This window comes from Tyto alba, unplaced genomic scaffold (assembly GCF_018691265.1).
Source record: "Tyto alba isolate M040663 unplaced genomic scaffold, T.alba_DEE_v4.0 Super-Scaffold_18, whole genome shotgun sequence".
NCBI classification, from domain to species: Eukaryota; Metazoa; Chordata; class Aves; order Strigiformes; family Tytonidae; genus Tyto; species Tyto alba.
Genome location: NW_024881280.1, coordinates 7,706,316 through 7,725,158, shown reverse-complemented (window position 1 = coordinate 7,725,158; position 18,843 = coordinate 7,706,316). Strand labels below are relative to the sequence as shown.

Here is an 18,843-nt window from a genome sequence, read left to right as displayed (position 1 = left end):
GACTCTTTTTGATATCAACTCTGGACATCTGCTCAATGAATGCCATATGAAAAAAATATTTAGGGATCTGCTTTTACCTAAGAAGTGGCATAGCTGTAGCTCAGGCAGCAATTTTTAAAATCATACTGTGGCTGGATTATTAAGATATGCAGTGACACAGACAACGCTTCAGCTGTCCCCTGCACTGGATCTCTGGCCCAGAACCTGTGGATCAGCACATGTAGGAATCACTTTTTCCATTCCTCAGCCCTGCTGTGAGCTCAGCTGCTAGTACCCTGTAGTGTTACTCCTGAGCGACCCAGAGGCTATGGAAAGTTGATGACCTGAAAGGGGAATCCAAAGCTGCTAGGGAAACGCAGGAAAGATGCCGTTGGGTTTAAACAGTGCAGTAAAGTTGGATGCAGATTCCAAGCATATGGCAGTTGACTTTAGCAGGAGATACTGGGATTTGAGCAGATCCTCAGCTAGGAGGGAGATGTAGTATTTTGGTGGAAGTGAGCACAGTTGTATAGATCTGTGTATGGATCAGATGAACATGCAGGAAAGAGAAAATAAACTCTGAAGGTCCCCTCGTGGCTGGCATTAAAATTACATTTCCAAGTCATAAGCCTGAATCAAACTATTCAGCTACCTCCCATTCTCAGATGCTAGAGGGGGAGTAAGTGGGGGAGACAACATACCTCAAGCACAGTCAGATGCCACTGGCCCCTGGGAAAAGGGGTTGCAAGTGTTTGAGACCATAAGGTGACAGCCACGACAGTGAGAAAAGACACGAGGATAAGGGCAGGGGGAAGGAAGGTGTGTACACAGCACCCCTGCTGCCAAAATAACTCACCATGGTCTGCTGGTATGTAGAGCGTAGGGTTACTCTACAGAGAGGGGTAGGGAAGTACTATGGAGAGTAAGAGCTACACAGGAGGTGAAGAGAGGGCAGGTCGCAACAGAGGGGAAAATATGTGGGAGAAAACCCACTTTTCTCCCATATCTGCCCCATCTCATGCTGCAGGTAGCTGCTGTTCTTTCTTGTGAAAGTGGAAGAGTAAGGCCCTTTATTCCCACTTCTCTCTCAGCCTGTCACTACTGATTTTCTCCCATATCTGCCCCATCTCATGCTGCAGGTAGCTGCTGTTCTTTCTTGTGAAAGTGGAAGAGTAAGGCCCTTTATTCCCACTTCTCTCTCAGCCTGTCACCACTGCTTTTCTCCCTCGCACTCTTACTGGTGGCCTGAGGCCCAACAGATCCAGGGTAGAGAATCAAATGGGGGTGAAGAAGGGGGTATTCCATGGTGGGAAGCGTGTGCTGAAAGGAGCAGCCAGGTAGCAGCATCACTGGCTGCAGGTTGTTAGTTTGGCGTGTGAATTGTGGGCTCCCTCCTCAAAGTGCCTGCAGCTTCATAAAAGAGAATCTGAGATACTCTCATACTTGTGTTTTGCCTGTACTTGGCTTAAATAAGAGATTCATCTTCCACGACTGTCATTTTAGCAAAAATTCCACACAAAAAATGTCGTAACAAAGCAAGAAGAAGTTTTGCTGTCATGTGTTTGAGATGATTGCAGGTAACACTTCCCCCTAACAACCACGTTCCTCATAGTTCCCCGTGAGCTGACTGTGAGAACTTCAGTATAAAGATTTAACTGAAAGTTAATTACTCCAGTGAAACCACTTATTAACTTTACGCCTTAAGTAAGCACAGTGTTATTTTTGGCTAGCCGTTTGTAGCCCCACAGAACACCAGGACATATTTGCCTGTTCTTACAGTGATGCTTACATTAAAGTCAGTGGATTTACTCCTGGTTTATAATAGTGTAAAGAAGAGCAGGCTGTGTCTCCTTGCGTATACAGACAGACTTTTTGGAAGTTTAATTTCACCTGTTCACCCTGCAATCTGGGTGTGTACTTAAAGAACAAATCACAGTTCTCTATCAGAAGAGACTAAAAGACATCTCAGCAAGAAGCCATTTCACTTTTAAGATGTTTAAAAGTATAAATTATAAAAAAAACCTGCAGATTATGGAGAAACTGAAAGTCTGAAATAACTAGTTTCTATTTTAAAAGAGATTAAAGCAGAATCTAATGTTTTCTACAGAAACCATCACTGGTAGTATTTGTTGAATCTGGCATGGTAGCTGAATTGAAATAGTCTTTTTAATGAAGGATGTTACTACACAAATATGGTCAAAAGTTTATATCCCAACAGTCACAGGCTTTTATTTCCCTTTTCAAGAAGGAGATTTCTGGAAAACTCTTAAAACTTCTCACTGAACAGTTGAATAGCTGGGGGGTGGGGAGGAGGTTTAGTATGTTAAATATTTATTTGTCCACAGAGTTTGCTTTGCTGGTTCATTTGCCAGTGCTGCACTAAAAAACAAATACATCCTGAAAAGTCATAGACACTGTAGTGATATTAATGGTGCCATATGAGTGTATTTTAAGGAAAAGGTAAGCAGGAGTAGTTACTAAGCAATGAGCAAGCAGCTTGGGTTTAATGTAAAGGTCTAGACTGTACTTGTGAAAAATTACTCAGGATGTTTTTTAGAGGTTTTTTTAGGATATATAGGTGCTGTTTGGCATGACCAATCTGTCTATAACAATGCTCTCTTTTTCCTGCCTATGCCCAGCATGCCTGTTGGCACACATTTTCCCAGTTCTGTAGACCAAATCACAGTATGATGAAGAACTTGACAGGGATTTTTAGTCACAAGACTTGGTTATTTGTCCTCTGGAATCATCTGAAATATAGAATAACAATAGAAATACAAGACAGAATAAAAATTAAAATAATTTTCAAGAATGTTCAGGAAACGTTTGGGGCTTTAGTTGTTGTTTCATAAAATTAAATATTTGCGTGCTTTTAGTTTACTTGCCTTTGAGAAGTACTTGCACATGCTTGCTTTACTTGAAGTCACAGGAACAAGTTTATCACTAATAGAAGTGCTTGCTGACTGTCCCTGTCTTCAGAGGGGTTTCACTACCCCTCTGGCGCGTGCCTTCAGCAGCGAGCCTTGCAAAGGAGCACGCCGCAGTAACGGCTTCCTCGGGTCCACCCTACACCTGCCAGGCAGAGGAGCGATGGCTGAAATTCACCCAGAACAGCACAATCGGACTGTGACGCGAGAAGGACGTTTACCAACCGCCCTGCTGACGTCAGCGCCGCCGTGGGACGGCCTGTGCTCCAGTACCACGGACAGCTCCCCCCCCCCCACGGCCCCCGCCACCCGTGGGCTCCTGCCACCCGTGGGCTCCAGCCACCGGCCTTCCACGCAAGCTGTGGGTGCCTCGCTCCGCTAGTGCCGGGCTTTGTAAGGCTGCTGGTACCAAAGCGGGTTTTAAAACCGAGGCGAAGCTTCGTGCCCAGGTGACATCAGTGGTTCTGTCCTCAGAGAACTCGTAGTCTGCCGCCATCCAGAAGCCCCCAGAACTACTGCTGCTAGGGATGCCTCTGGAAAGGGTCCGATGAGATTCTTAACCAGCCAAGCAGTGGTAGCACTGGAGCCATAATGATGCTGCTGACACAAGCGTGACATAACCATCGATGCTGCATAACCAGTCACGATGGACAGGCTATTGCAGCAAATGTTGCAAGAGTAAGCCAGTATAAAAAGTCAATAAAAGAACATGTAAAAGGTATGCTTAGGGTCTGGTTTTCCCAAGCTGCTTCTGTGGTAATGTGCATGAAGTTTTAATTCAATTACCTTTTTTTCATATTATCTTGAAAGTAAAGCAGGTAGTACGCTGAATGGAAAATAATCTCTGGTTTTTGCATTAAAGAAATATTAACTCTCAATTTCTGCTGAAGTAAATCAATAATGGGGACCACGAGAAGGTCTAGCTTCTCTAGGGCCACAGATCTGTCTTTTTATTATTATTTTTTTTATTATTCCCAAAACAGAATATATATTGCTCTGTCTTCTCCTTCAGCCTAGTGGAGAAATTCTGAGATTTCCTGCACCACTGTTCTGATGGGTTTCTTCAATTCCGTACATGAACAAACTACCCAGGACCCTGCTGAAAGAGTTAATGCTGCCATGTCCGTGTGCTGAGCTCATATCTGGCACTTGTCTTGGGTGTTTCCACCATTTCTAAGAGCACAAAGAGTTCTCTTTAGTAACTAAACTGAGATTGCGGATCATTAGCTTGGGCTTCCATCTCTGTTTCACTTTCCAAGACAGCAGACTGCTGGAAAAAGACACTAAAGACAGGATTAAAGCATCCATTTTTCCTCATAGGCAGCTACATTAATATATTATAAGCCAGGGGTGGTCAATCTTTCAGCACATTCTTCTGATTCCTCGGACAGCATAGGTGGCTCAGCAATCAAGCGTTCCTCCAACCTCTTGAACTCATGGTGCTTTCCACTCTTTCCTCTTTTCGATGGGACCAGATGCACAATTTGTCCTAATAAACAGTGATAAACAAAATAGCCCTGAAAAAGTGCTAGGGGAAAAATACTTCATGCTTTTACTGGCATAAAAATTTATTAACACAGTCTTTAACAACATGGGAAAAATACAGCAAAACAAAGAAAAATGTCAAAGGTATTTTACTCATGCATCCAATACACTATTGCCTTAGGGAAGTACAATTTTGCAAGGCTGCATGATGACCAGACAGGAAGCAGAAAAACCCCACACCCTCCTTGCAATTGCAAGAAGACCAAGACCTTTGCTTCCCTACTGGGGTTGTTATCAACTTGAAAAATCTTTGATTTTAGCTTGGGCTTGTTTTGTTTTGTTTTTTAAGGTTGGTAAGGATGACTATTAATTAGTTATTATATTTATTAACTAGAACCTAATGTTTTTGTGGTTTTTTTCTGTGTATCAGTTGGAGGAATAATAAACCCTATTTCACTCATAATGCTATCAAATTACTTGTCAAAGACTTTGAGAAATTGCCTGATGAAGACATAAGCACCTTCAGAAATGGAAACACTGGGCTGAGGTGATACAGGGAGACTGATATGAAGTGTCTAGGTGTTTGTTTGCTGGATTTCATTTTCATTCTAGGAACTGCTTTTCCCCCACAGGCAGTTTTTGATCATTTTCATTAAAACCTTTTCCCTTTGGTACACATGCATATGGATTCCTGGAAAACAATGTTATCTGCAGATTTCATCACATAAATACATCAGCAGAATTTTAGCTGAGATTAATAACAGAGATATTGAGCTGCACTTTACACAGAAAATGCCTAATGGCAGGTTAGATGTTCATACATAACCACGTACCACACCCTGTGTTTCAGACTGTCACCTGAAGATCAAACTCATAAAGGGATATTCAAAGAGATATTCAAATGGATAAATGTCTCCCTGAAACAATAACAGAGATGAATCAAAGCACACAAAATGCCTCTTCAAATGTAGGCAACAGAAAATTAACTGTCTTCATAATTCATTTTTCTATAACACTGAATCATAAAGTTCAGTTGGAGCTTAACGAGATTGCTGATAAATCAAATCCATAATGCCATATTTTCCTGCCCAGTTGAAGGCCAAAAAGAAAAAAAAATAAATAGTAGTCTTTCACCATGGAAGAAGCTAAGCGTAACATGGAAACACGAAGTTCTTGCTGGAGCAGCACGAGGTAATTTCAAGTGTCAGAAGCTGGACAGTCCTCACATCTTAGCAAGTTAGGGGGGAAGGTTTGTGGCAAACTGATGAACAAATTACTGGGACAAGAAAGCCATAAGTGGCCAAGTTGAAACTGAATTCTTATTCCAGGGAAAAAGGAGAATAATCAGAAGGAGAGGAGGAAAAGAGCAGAGGGAGAGAAAGAACAGGCACAAAAGTCTTGAGATACAAGACTTTAGGTCAAAAAACCAGAGTTGAAACACACCCACCATCAAGCACCTCTCCCAGAGCAATCCTCTCTTGCCTGGCCGGCACTGCACCGGCAGATGGCCCCACAGGAACTTGAATGAATAATCCATTACTCACTTCAGAGGCATATGGCGTTTAAATCTGCCTAATTTCCAAGGGTGCTAGCTGCCAAAAGAAAAAGGAAAAAAAAAAAAAAAAACCAAAACAACCGAAAACCAAAACCATCCAAAAGTCTGTCCATAGGAGGCTGGAGTTTGAACAGCTCCAGGTTCAAAAGCATGGCTTAGAATCCAGGTCTTGAGTCCTGGGATGTTTGGATGCAGTATCACGGTTCAGTCTTAAAAACACAAGAGGTGACACACTAGTACAAGGGTGACATTGAATTTACCAGTACAGATAGGAATGTAATATGTGACATACCTGACTTCATCCTTTCAATCTATGCGGCACTTGTAACGTCACAGGATTGCACCCAGCTTTGGGCATCATGCTTCAGGAGAGGTGGAGACCACCTGGAACTGGAGAGGATTCAAAGGAGAGTGTCAAAGACAAACACAAGTTCTGCAAAACATAACCAGTGTGCAAAGCCTGAAAAAAATGGCTTGCAAAGCTGTCTGGTGAAGAGCTTTGTTGCCAGTTGCAGGCAGCAGCTGGCATTGGGCAAGGCCCTGAGTAAAAGTCAGGAATTTTAGCAGGGAGCTAGGATTCTGGTGCCAGGAGCCAGCAAATGAGAGGTAGCAAATCGTGGGACAGACAGTCTCTTAAGGACACTTTCAGGTCCATTTTCTAAAATGTCTAGATTTCTTTGCAGGGGAATTAACAATTACACATATCAGTGGAAAAAAAAAAAAAAAAAAAAACAAACAACAAAAAAACACTAAATGCTGATTTCAACACCTGCAGGAATTCCACCAAAAACTGCTGTAGAAAAGGGGAAGTGCAGTGCATCTGGCATTGCAGGCCTTTGGACAGGGGTAGGTCAAATGAATGTAAGCTTAATTATAGAGCAAAATTCAAGAGACAAGAAGTCCTTAATGAACCACTGTTTATTGCAAAGTTTATTTAGTGAAGTTTATTTAGTGAAGTTTATCACTTCAAGGTGCGGAAGTGTTGGGCTGCAGTCCCCAGGCTTCTTGTTCCAAACAATTTCTGTCCCTTACTGCTGTCCCAAGGATTCTTGCATACTCCAGTAAGAGGATTCAGCTGAAACTTCCCAGTTCTCTTCCAGGTGCAAGGCACTGTGTTTTTCTAATCTCTTATCTATATTGTTGGAGCAAAGCATTTCATGAATACATTCTCATAGATGCTTGAATTACTGCTCAGGTATTTTCCAAGGTCTGTTATTCTCTCCTGCCCGTGACCACCTGAAACCCCCAGGCTGGACAATCCTGAGCTCACAGCCCTTGAGGCATTTGTGCTGGTCAGTGTGCACAGGGGACACCTGTCCCACAGATAAAGGGCTGTGATTTTCCCCAAACTCAACAGCCACAGCAGTCCTACTTTTCTTCTCAGACTAGAGCATTAATCCTGGAAGCGGAAAATTTTGATCCAGTGTCCTCTTTAGCCTTAATTCAAATGTGGAAAGCACTCCACATACATAGCTGTAGCGTAAGCCGTGTTCACTCCTCTGACAGGTTGATGTGGTGGTGTGTAAGCATCCAAAGCAGTTTGCTAAGGCATAACCGTATCAAAAAGTGTTGGCATGTTCTTCAGAGTTCCTGTGTCTCCCACCCTGGAGGAACATCCTGTGGAAGTCTCCACAGTCAGATAGGAACATGAAGTGCTACAGTACAACCCTGTAAAATATTACCAATAACTGAACTGTTCATCCCTTCCTTGCCTTCAGATAGAGATGCACGTGTCGGCTATGCCTTATCCTGAGGGAGAGAGCAGGAAGTATTCATTGATATACTGACTTGTTTATATATTTTACCTTTCAAACACCACAAGAACATTATAATCAACACAGACACCTTCTCCTTCAATGATAAATTTAAATTGTTAATTTTTCCTGCAGGGTGTTGTGTGTGTCCCAGTTATGGACCCTTTTAGGTAGACCTGATTACACCTTTGCCTACAGTGTGCTGATCTGAAAGACAGAAAAACATGCTAAACTCACAAAATCCAAAGTTTACTGAATACAAATTAGGCAACAAATAAAGCAATGCAAACAGGAATTGACATACATGGTCTTTACTAAGGCTACAAGGCTTAAATTTATATAAAGAATTTATAGAACAGTTACATATTAAATAAGGGGTTAAAACAGCTATTTCAGAGCTACTTTTGAAGTATATTATTATGATTTTAGAGAGACCAAATATTCTCATCAAGTCCTAAACCTGCAGTTTGCAGAATGTAGAGGCCAAACCTCTTTCAGATACAAACAAAACCCCAAAACCTGAGTAGAATGAAAAGCCTTGGCAGGGGCTGTAAGAAATGCCTACCACGTAGTGCACGGCCAGCTGCCAGCAGTGAGACGGGGTACTCTTGAGAGTCCCGCGGCGCATAAACCACAGCAACAGGAACTCAGGGAACAAATCCAAATTCTGACACAGTACACAGCTAAGTGGGTGTTTGGCTCTACACAGCAGCAAAGAATGTTACTACAAATAAAAGCATCACTGTGACCCTTTGTTTAAAATTACAAAACCTAAAGGGCTGCACCTGTAACAATCGTTGCTGTGCAGTAAGACCCCCCAAAAAACAAACCCATCATCTCAGCCTTCCCGATAGGAACCTAAAAAACAAGGACCAAAAAATGTACTATTCAGTCACTAAATACCAAAAATCTTCAGGATAGTACTTTATTTATATTATTTTGATTGATTTTTCCCCTGGTTTTGTTCCTTACCTGTGCTGTCTTTCTGGAACAGGATGGACCCAGAATCAATTGTTTAATGTTCAGATATCAGGTGGATTCTCTCCCAGCTTCATTGCTCCCCTTTTTCGTGCTTATCAAAAGCTAGAAGGCTCAAGGGGATCCTTTACCATGTAGGCACAGCTGGGAGCAAGTCTTAACAAACCTCTGGGGGTATACAGATTTTAACCCTGCAGAGAATGTTGACCCCTCATGAGAGATGGTTTCCTGTCTCTATTGGTTTATAATTAACAGGGGCCTCTGAGACTTGATGTTGATGATCCCAAAATTAGCTTTCTCCCTTACCCACTAAACCTATCTGAATGGAAGATGAGTTTATTTTTAGGGGGGAAAACGCAGTCAAAATGTCCTTCACTTTACATTCACATCTCACCTTGTAGTAAATATCTCGCTCATGGAGCAGGTGCTTGAACAACTTTCTCACACGAAAAGCCTTCTTACAATAGTTGCAATACATCCAGCAACAGGCACCTGGCAACAGCCTGTGACTAAGTCAGCATCTGCAGCACCTGCTTGGTGGCCCTTAACTGTGGGAACTTGGCAGGAGTCCATACACGCAGCTCAGGTGAATACTGAAGAAGGAACCTGGGAAAAAAAGGAGAACAATGCAATCAAGTGAGGTGGGACTCGGGATATTAGTCATAGATTTGCAGGTAAAAAGCTTTCCTCATAATTCTGCTAAATCATAGAAAGATGAACCGGAGTATTCCTACCTGGCCTTGGGTACTCGTGCTAAGTTCTGCCCTGAGCTCCCGTAATGGCTGAACGGCCGTTCCTTTGGTGGGACACCGCGAGTGATGCATCATCTCGTTGACAGTGTATCTACAGAGTGGGATGATGGGACTTTTTGAGAAAGCCCTTTCATCTTGCTAAGATTTGGTACATGTCCAAAAGAAGCTACAAGAAGGATCCGGGAGGTAGAAAGTGTTCTAGTAGTTGTGAGCAAAGGAGATGTGTACATGGGTAGTGCTGGCCCGGTGCTGAGCTGGTTCCCTTTCACAGACCTGATCCTGTGATGTATCACTCATTTTTGATCTGCTGACTCATTGGAATTTTAGTCTCAATATACTGATTGAGATTTATGATCACTTGAGCTTTTTCTTTACAAACAGTTCTTACTAGAAGCAGCATTGTGGCTGCACACCTGTATACATTCGATACGCGGTCAAAACTTCCAAGAGGACTTCCTGAAACTTCAGACACTTCTATCAGGCAAATACTCTTCCTGTTTTGGTTATATTTGGTTTACATTGATTTATGTAAGTTATATAATTTAATAACTTTTTGTTTTATAATAAAGCATGACCTAGCATATAGTTCTGGAAGGATGGGAGGTAAAAAGTGCTGTGACAGGGAAAAATCATGCCAGGCCTACACCACAATCAGAGCATTAGTGTCTTTTTTATTTTCCTCTTTCCTTTTTCTTTTCTTGTTCTACCTCTATGACAGACAAGCCAAGAAAACTGGAGATTGTAGAGCTAAAGGCCTTTGACATATTAACAGTCTGAATGCAGAAATAGAATCACCTTCTAGCTGCGAGCTGCGGTTTGCTCAATGAGCAATGACTTGCACAGGTGGTGTTTCCTCATCTTCCCCTTGGTGAGAGGACACCTGTGGAGCAGCAAGCACTTGAAGTTTCATTTCTCATGCCTTTTATTCTGTCCTGCTTTGGGAAGTTCTCTGAACAAGAAACCACTAATCACAGTTTACCTGTTAAGACTCACATTCAAAAACTGTGTGAAAATTTAGGACTGCTTACGGGCGGAATCATCACTTAGAAGTGGAGGAAACGTCTGTTTCAAGGAACAACTGGTCTCCATCACAGACATACACTGATCAACTATCCGATCAGTTACACTTTCATGAAGAAAGTATGATGTCAGGTTTGTGGGAACCTATCTCGAAAGGATGTGTGTGTGGATATCCATGAGAATGAGAAAATTCTCTCTTATTCCTCACTGTTGATAAAAAGAGTTGTAGAAAAGCTGCAAGCTTGACTTTGCAAGATTTTTTGTTTCTCTTCCTTTCCCCGCTTAGTTCCATCTTTTCTCCAAACTGGAACACTCATTAGTATTTGTTAATTCTTGCAATTCTTTAAAAGTCCTGTGAGACAGCTTTATATTAATGTACCAAAGCAGAGCCGAATGGCTTTGTATTTGTTGTTGTCTAATAGCATGTAGCCTGTGTCATGATTTGATGGAACAGCTCCGAGTCTTTTTTTTTAAAACAGATGTTATTGAGAAGCATGAACAAATAGATTAATGTGTTAACTCACTATAGTTTATTATACTAATTAGAAATGAAACATAGCAATGGTCATATCACAGGCGTATAACCATAAATCAGAAGATGAATTATGGCACCTCCTACCCCTTTAAATCCACCCCAGGGCCCAAGCCCCGAGCCCCGCCATGCTGCCTCCACCCCTGCTCCCAACTGCAAGTGCCCACTTTCCTCCCAGGAAAACATCACCCAGAGTCAGCACCCAAAGGAAAGAAGCTCTGCTGGGGTTTCTTCTCCAAGCAAGGCAGGAGGGAGGCTGGCTCAGCTGAGAGCCTTTGTTCTGGACAGTACACTTGTAGGGAAGACAGTACAGGAAATCTCTCTCCCAGGCCATGAAGAGACAGTCATCTTCTTCTTTTCATCATAAAGTTTACAGGTGCCTTACAGTTCTTGTGGGCTGACTAGGAAAAGGTCCAGAACCTCCATCAACTTTTTATTATATTACAGTATCAAGAATGAAATAAGAGTAAGCCCTTTCATCAGCAAACTTGCAATATTGTCCAGTGGAATGAGCCTTGGGGTTGTCCTGGGCAGTAAGCAAGGTGGCACAGTCCCCACTCTTCTCTGGGTAACGGGCAGTCGCTTACACATCAGGAAATATTATAGAGCAGAGCTTTCCACAAACATTGTCTCTTGACAGCTATAGCTAAAAGATACAGCCAATTCAATGCAAATACAAAAGACCTTGCACTTTTGTTCTGCAGACTAGTTTTTTGACCTCAGCCCAAACTTCCATGCCCATCTTTGCAAACTGCAAAAGCTTTTTACAACACATAGCAAGTCGCCATTGTTTTCATTAACTCTGAAACATATTGCAGACTTCTTATGTACTCCTGTGCTACTGCACAGCAGCTCTTGGAGGGGTGTTAGGAAGTATTCTCAAGCTCAGAGAAATGGAAATGCAGTAAATGGGGTTGAGAATTAAAAGATGCCTGCAGGAGAATGTTACAAGATCCTTAATAAGGCAATGTGATTTTTTTTTTCTCTTTTCCAGCCGATATCAACCCGTTATTCTCATTTTCTTAGTGTTGGTAATGCACAGCTTATACTGTTCTTGTGTGACTTGTATGCTTCCTAAAACTGTCCTTATATGTGCACACATGCACACCCATGTCCTCTGCAGGTTCTTTTGTTGAGACCTACAGCAGCTAAACAGCATGACAGCAGCCAGTGGTTCCAGGCAATGTGCTACATAATTTCCTGAACGCAAATGTCAAATCTGAAAGTCCATTGTGAACAGTTGCAGAGATTTTTCTGCATCAATAGATAGCCTTCTGTTACTGACTAGTGCTTGTGTTGAATGAATTAGCCATCCATTTTCTGTCACCACTGTAGGAAGAGTATGTGATCCTGTGTGAAAGAGGAAATAAGAATAGAAAGCCACTCACATTTAACAGCAAGAAACTGGAGGGGAGTGTTAACACTAGAGTGCTGATAGAAAAGACACCTATCAAACTCTGTCAGTATCATTTCTTCAGTTCTCCTAGGCTGGCTGATGGTGCCAGAAAATTAAAGTATCTTTGCTGAAGCATATAGCTCTGGAGGGATCTACCATGTAGAAGCAATTTATGAATCAAATCTTATTCCCCTCTTCCTCTGCATGATCTGGCAAAGAAAGTAGGAGAAGCATGTAGCTGGAGTTGGCTCTGATTCAGGAGAGAGAGAGAGAGAGACTGCATCCCTCTGCATAGTCTTAACTCTGATGGGAGTAATTTCCAGCTTCCTCTGCCTCAGTACAGTTAGAAAGTAAAAAAAGATCCACATGAACTACAGGGTTGCCAGGGTGGCATGAGCAATCCAGTATTGGGAAAGTATTAGGACTGTGGTGACACCAAACATGGTGGTGGTGAGGGTAAGATCCAGAACCATGAATCACTCCGCGTAAAGTCACAAGCTACTTAAAAAAAAAAAAAAAAAGTTCTGCTGTTCTTGCTTGGTTTTCTCACTTTGGATCTGTCCCTGTGCCAAAACTGCCCCATTTATGGAACAGTCAGCCATGTAAGAGCTGCCAGATGTACTGAACTGTAGTCCTGGCTTTGTGTACCATCTGCCATCATGGAGGGATGCAAAGAGCTTCTGCCTTCTCCTGTCACCTTCAGTAATCCTGTCCATCATCATCCTCCTGTCTCATCAGTGTCTCCAGCTGATGTCCAACATATCACTGCATCTTCCCTCTGGAGTAGACCACCCCTGCATCGCACTCCCTGCCCTGGGAGCTCTCTTCACAACCCTCATGATTCAAATCCCATTGCATCCATTTTTCCCAGTCTCTTTTTCCCTCTCCCTTGGCCATGCTGCTGGTAGCAATGGCTGTACAGAATGGCAATTGCAGTGTGATCAAGTTATTTTGTCACTGTCCTTTTCTCTGTAATGAGAATCCGTGAGCTGGCTTTGATCCAAGATTAGCCTGCCAGCCTTTGTACATTTGCAGATATAGCTGACAGGAGCTAAGTGCATTTGAGACTTTCGAGTTAGCTCCTGAGAGACTGACATCCCCTAAAGGTAGTGTTAATACTCACAATTATTTTCTAAGTCTTGCTACAATTAATATGGTCACAAATTTTAAATGTGACTAGGCAATAGATTTTCAACAAAAATGAGGCAAGTCTCATATTTAATATAACAGCATTTATAGACCCCTCAGTGATCTAAAACCTTGGAATATAAGAAGTGGATAATGGTTTGAGTTGCTTCTCCCACATGCTTCATTGCTCCCCTCACCACAACTGTACAATTTATTTGCCTTCAATCTCCTGTGAGGTGAGAAAGCAACAGGTAGAACAAACACATTATCTGAGGTTACCCAGCTCCACCAAAGTGCCATGTTCAGGTAAGTCCCAGGGGCTCGTGGCCCCCAGCAGGCACAAATGGGGAAAGTCCAAACTCCCACCTGCGCTGACAGTCAGTTGACTGGGTGGTAAGTGCTTTTGGAGAATAGATGAGAGTCACCTTTCCACTGAGATTTTAGAATCTGCACCACTCCAGTTGTACAGTTTAGAAGGTACCTCTAACTACTTCTCTAAAAAAAGATATCTTTTTTCAGACCTTCCCTCTTAAATCAGATCATAACACTCGCAAAGGTGGTGAAAAAGAGTTTGTAAAGTCACCACGAACAGCAGACCTGCTCATCAGAAGATTTTGAAGATATATAAGGGAAACCCTGGCTGGATTGCTGCCAATGATACTGCTTGAGGGATGATGCTGGTGGGCTGTGGTGAGAGCACTGCTGGAAGGGAATATAATCAGGCATCAAGTTCTGTGTCGTGCAGCTTCAAGCATCTGAAGTTATTTGCTCCTTTCCTACAGGATTCATGATTGAGGCTATTGCAGACAAAGAGTGGTTTGACTCTAAAGCAGATTATTTATTGCTTTGTATGTCTTTTGCTAATAAAAAATTAAAATAATTTCTATTAAAAAAATGTTGTTCTAAAAATATTCATTGTGAAAACCAACATTCTCCATCCTTCCTCTATCTCTTACCAACACACCAAAATCTATCATTTATCAACAGTCTTCATGAAACAAACGTATGCCATTAATGATCAATAGGAAGACAGTAATTTTGTATAGATAAAGTACTGTACAGTACGACAAATCATGGCAGGGATTTGTTATAAGAGTGCTTAGAATGATAAACCATGTCTCCAAACACCAATAAAATCTCTGCAGTCACCAATCCATCTATCAGGAACCTGTGAGGACAAGTTCAGCCCATTTTGTACAAAGGAAACTGTTCTTTGTTTAACCTACATTAATCATTCAGGGAAAAATAATCTTCGTATTTCATAGTATAGTTGAACAAGAAAAAATCCATTTGGTACAATTTTTTGATCTTCTCAATTTGTTCTGAATTCAATTGTCTAAGATACTCCAAGGTAATATCACCATTAGTTCGTTTCTCTGAGCCATACCTCTTCAAGCTGGGGTAGTGCAGGCTCTCTGGTGCTCCAATGACCTTCAGAACATGCTCAGAATCTAACCCAAGAGTTTCATACTTACCCAGAATATCATAGTGAATGTTGCACGGATCACAGAGCAGAAACATTGGTTTCCAGTGAATGTCAAGAGTATTTGGCGGTTTTGCTATAATGAAGTTGACAAACTCCTGGAAACTCACTTTTTCAGATGAATTTTTGTTTTTCCTGAACATTGCCCTAATCTGATTAGCGACAGTGATACTGTAGAATGGCTCAGAGTGCAGAAGTTTGTCTCTGTAAGCTGAAACCAGCCTTTCTAAAGGATGTCTGGTGAACATCACTTTGGTGTAATTGTTCAGAAATTCCTTCTGTATGGCAGGCGGGTAAGTCACCAGCTTTTTGATCAGTGAGGTTTGGTGGATGTGGTCGTGTTCAATTTCCGAAGCTTCTGCATTCAAGTCTGCTTGGAGAAGAAAAATAGTTCTCTTCCAGTTGGAGCAGCCTACCTTGGGCACCTCACAGTACATAAATTTATGTTTGTGCTCCACAAAGAGCTGGTTTGCAACATGAGAATCCAATTTGCTTCTTAATTTAAGAAGATTGTTCTTCAGGCAGACAGAAACCAGTGTGCTTTTGCGATCATTTTGAATTGCAAGCCAATCTTCAGTGGGATCTGGAAAAGCACCTGCAATCAAGGAAGACATTGAAACCATTAGTGTGAAATAGTTTTATATAAAGTCTCTTTCTTTGTGACAATCATAGCACTCAACCTATCTCCCTGCATGCAAAAATGAATGAAGATGCTAAAATCAATTTTTTGTTTACTGTCACCAGACTCCACTATGGCAAACATGCAATAAATTATCCTGCTTAGTGAGAAGTTTGTTAAAACTTTCAACATGCTAGCAATATTACTCTAAGCAAGATCGATGTTCTAACACTTTTGTTGTGATTTAACCCCAGCCAGCAACTAGGCACCACACAGCCGCTCGTTCACTCCTCCCCCGTCCCCCCGGTGGGATGGGGAGGAGAACTGGAAACAAGTAAAACTTGTGGGTTGAGATAAAAGCAGTTTAATAATTGAAATATAATAATAATAATAATAACAATGGAAGATAACAAAAAGAGAGTTAAATAAAACCGAAGAAAGACAAGTGATGCACAGTGCAATTGCTCACCACCCACTGACTGATGCTCAGCCAGTTCCTGAGCAGTGATCTGCCCCTCCCGGCCAACTCCCCCCACTTTATATACTGGTCATGACATCATACGGTATGGAATATTCCTTTGGCCAGTTGGGGTCAGCTGTCTTGGCTGTGTCTCCCTCCCAACTTCTTGTGCCCCTTCAGCCTTCTTGCTGACTAGGCATGAGAAGCTGAAAAATCCTTGACTAGTATAAACATTACTTAGCAACAGCTAAAAACATCAGTGTGTTATCAATATTATTCTCATACTAAATCCAAAACACAACAGTATACCAGCTACTAGGAAGAAAATTAACTCTATCCCAGCTGACACCAGGACACACTTCTAATTTCAACTGTTTTTTATAGTGTTCTTCCTCTTGTACATTGCTAGGATAGCTATCATAGTGACAGGACCTTGGGTGTTTTCATAGTATTGTTTATCCCTTAGGCTCCACAGTTACTTTCTAATACATTTGGGAAAGGTGTCCCTGGTTCTAGAAAACACTGAGTCTTTCTGTTGGTAAATTCTTTACTCACCTGTTAGGGGTTTTTGTCTTTTACAGAAAAACCCAAAAAGAAATATCCCAAAAATAAAATTTGGGAGAAGGAAAACTAACACCTTCTGGTTCATATTATTTTCACAGGAAGGAGGATGACGTGATCTCTAAAGTGGAAATCTGCCTTTCTGTAAACAAGGAAAGATAATATAAGTTAGTTTTTGTATGACTGATATAACTAAGATAACATGGTATTCTCTTACAGAATTTACAGTAGCAGAAAGACCTTTCAAGCCCTATAAAAATCAGGCTTTGCTAATGAGTAAAAGTTCTCCTATAAAAAAGACTCATCACAAATATACTGTTAAACCAGACAGACAAATAATAAGACCATTTTAAAGTATTACAAAATTCTCCCCCTTTCTCATAAAAATGAGCTGTGTATGAGCAAATATGCCCCCGTTCTCATTTAAAGCTGGTGTTCCTGACAAACAAGCTCTCTATCCTTTCCCATTATGTAACAATAACCTCATTTAGGATTAGAGAGATCTATTTTTTTAAATAACTTTACTTGTTGCAGTCTGGGAGTACAAGGTTTTCTGCAAACTGCACATCCACAAACCTGTGATGCATTCAGCATGAGATTCTTCCCATCTCTTGCCCTGAAGCTTTCAACTTTGTACACATAAATCAATATTGACTGCAGGAGAAACTCTTCCACATTCCAGCAGAGAATCCTAACTACTAACAATAGATGAATTCTCCCATTCACTCTCTCCCAAAGACACTAGTGTATATATGTTTGCTGCCATTGCTGCTGCAGCATAGGTTCCCCAGAATGGTTCGCTATGGCAGGAAGCATATAGAAGCAGCAGAAGAAACAACAGAAAAGGAGAAGTTCCTTGTTTACAGCCAAAAGGATTGGAGGCCAAGGCAGTCCAATGCCCAATGTATTCCCTTTCCTGTGCTCACTCATTCTGTCCCCTTGCACTTTGTGGAGAGAGAACTCTAAGTCCTCTGTACAATCTTACTGGGTTGCCCCCATGAGAAAGCTCTTCATCAGCATGCTTTTCATCACTTTTCATTTGAAGTAGCAAAATTCAGTGCAAAACCATAACTACTGACAAACATGGCATTCTATTTCTGTCTCATAAAGTCTGCACCATCAAAAGAGTCAAGCAACACTCTCTTCTTTTTCTGATTTTCAATTTTTCACCCTGAACCTGCTGGCAATAAAAACATAATTGCTTGGATTTCTTGACCTTGTAACTTCAACATTGTTTTGTTTTGTTTTCACAAGGATACAATAGAACCACTCTGGAAGTTATTACCTGGTACCCCCCGCCCCCCAGTGTGGATGTACATAAACCCCAGCTGCCATAATGGAAACTGTTTTCCTGAATACTCTGAGATGGCAGTAGAGTCAGCACTAGTTAAATTACTGAAAATATACTTGCACACAAGGCTTCTTCCTTTCAGGGCTGACAGGTGATTATCTCACACATCTTTATCAGAATATCTTCAAACTCATACAGTTAACAGCATTACTAATTATTAAATCTCTCTTAGCATAGACATGACTGAGGAATGGAGAGGGATGACTGTTTACTATCTCTGACCTGTAAATATCATTATGAACAAATCTGCAGTCACATATGTTAACAATTCACTGGTGTTTACATTAAATTGTTACAATACTCATTCAAATGAATGTGGTATTTCTACACACGGTGGCATTTAGCCAGTATTTTTGCATTTTCTTGGCTGCATAAGGCCATTGTAAAGGCTAAAGAAAAAATATGGGTTGATCTTTGGCATTTAACCAAATTCACTGCACGTCAATTCTTCCTTCACTGTGCTATCTATTGACTTCTAATGCATCAAAACCTGTTTTCAAAGCCAGCTAAAATCAGTCAGATTGGTCACTGATCTCATGAGGTCCAAGACTGAGTGCTCCCTTTTTATTCTTTTTCAGAAGTGGTTCGAAGACACAGTTTCACACTGTGTAACAATTAAAATACATATGGCACTAAATATTTCTGTACAGGGACTCCTTGTTAGAGTATGCTTAGGAGAAAGAGGTTGGGCTTCCTTTACCTTAAATGCTGTCACCTCAGGGTAGTTATTGTTATCATATCTGTCTCAGGAATCAGAAAATGAACTAGATTAGTTTACCCTATTTAGATACTTGTATCATATATATTTGTTAATTAAATTACTGGTACAGAATATAAGGTCTGCTATAAGACACATTTCATGT

At 41.3% G+C, this 18,843-nt stretch overlaps 1 protein-coding gene across 13 annotated transcripts in view; it reads right to left on the bottom strand.

The window, feature by feature from the left end:
• Nucleotides 1-2,182: 2,182 nt before the first annotated feature.
• Nucleotides 2,183-18,843, bottom strand: part of LOC104358291 (carbohydrate sulfotransferase 9) — a 58,253-nt gene continuing 41,592 nt past the window's right edge. For 9 of the 13 annotated variants that reach the window (XM_042791174.1, XM_042791176.1, XM_042791179.1 and 6 more), the window contains 3 exons: nt 16,624-16,771; nt 9,413-15,584; nt 2,183-9,284 (listed from right to left, as the gene is read on the bottom strand). In XM_042791174.1, the coding sequence (XP_042647108.1) occupies nt 14,734-15,584; nt 16,624-16,717 (945 nt within the window). In that variant the 5' untranslated portion in view covers nt 16,718-16,771 and the 3' untranslated portion in view covers nt 2,183-9,284; nt 9,413-14,733. The remainder of the gene's footprint in view (nt 9,285-9,412; nt 15,585-16,623; nt 16,772-18,843) is intronic. The other 4 variants (XM_032990089.2, XM_042791171.1, XM_042791172.1 and 1 more) reach the window with 4 other exon arrangements.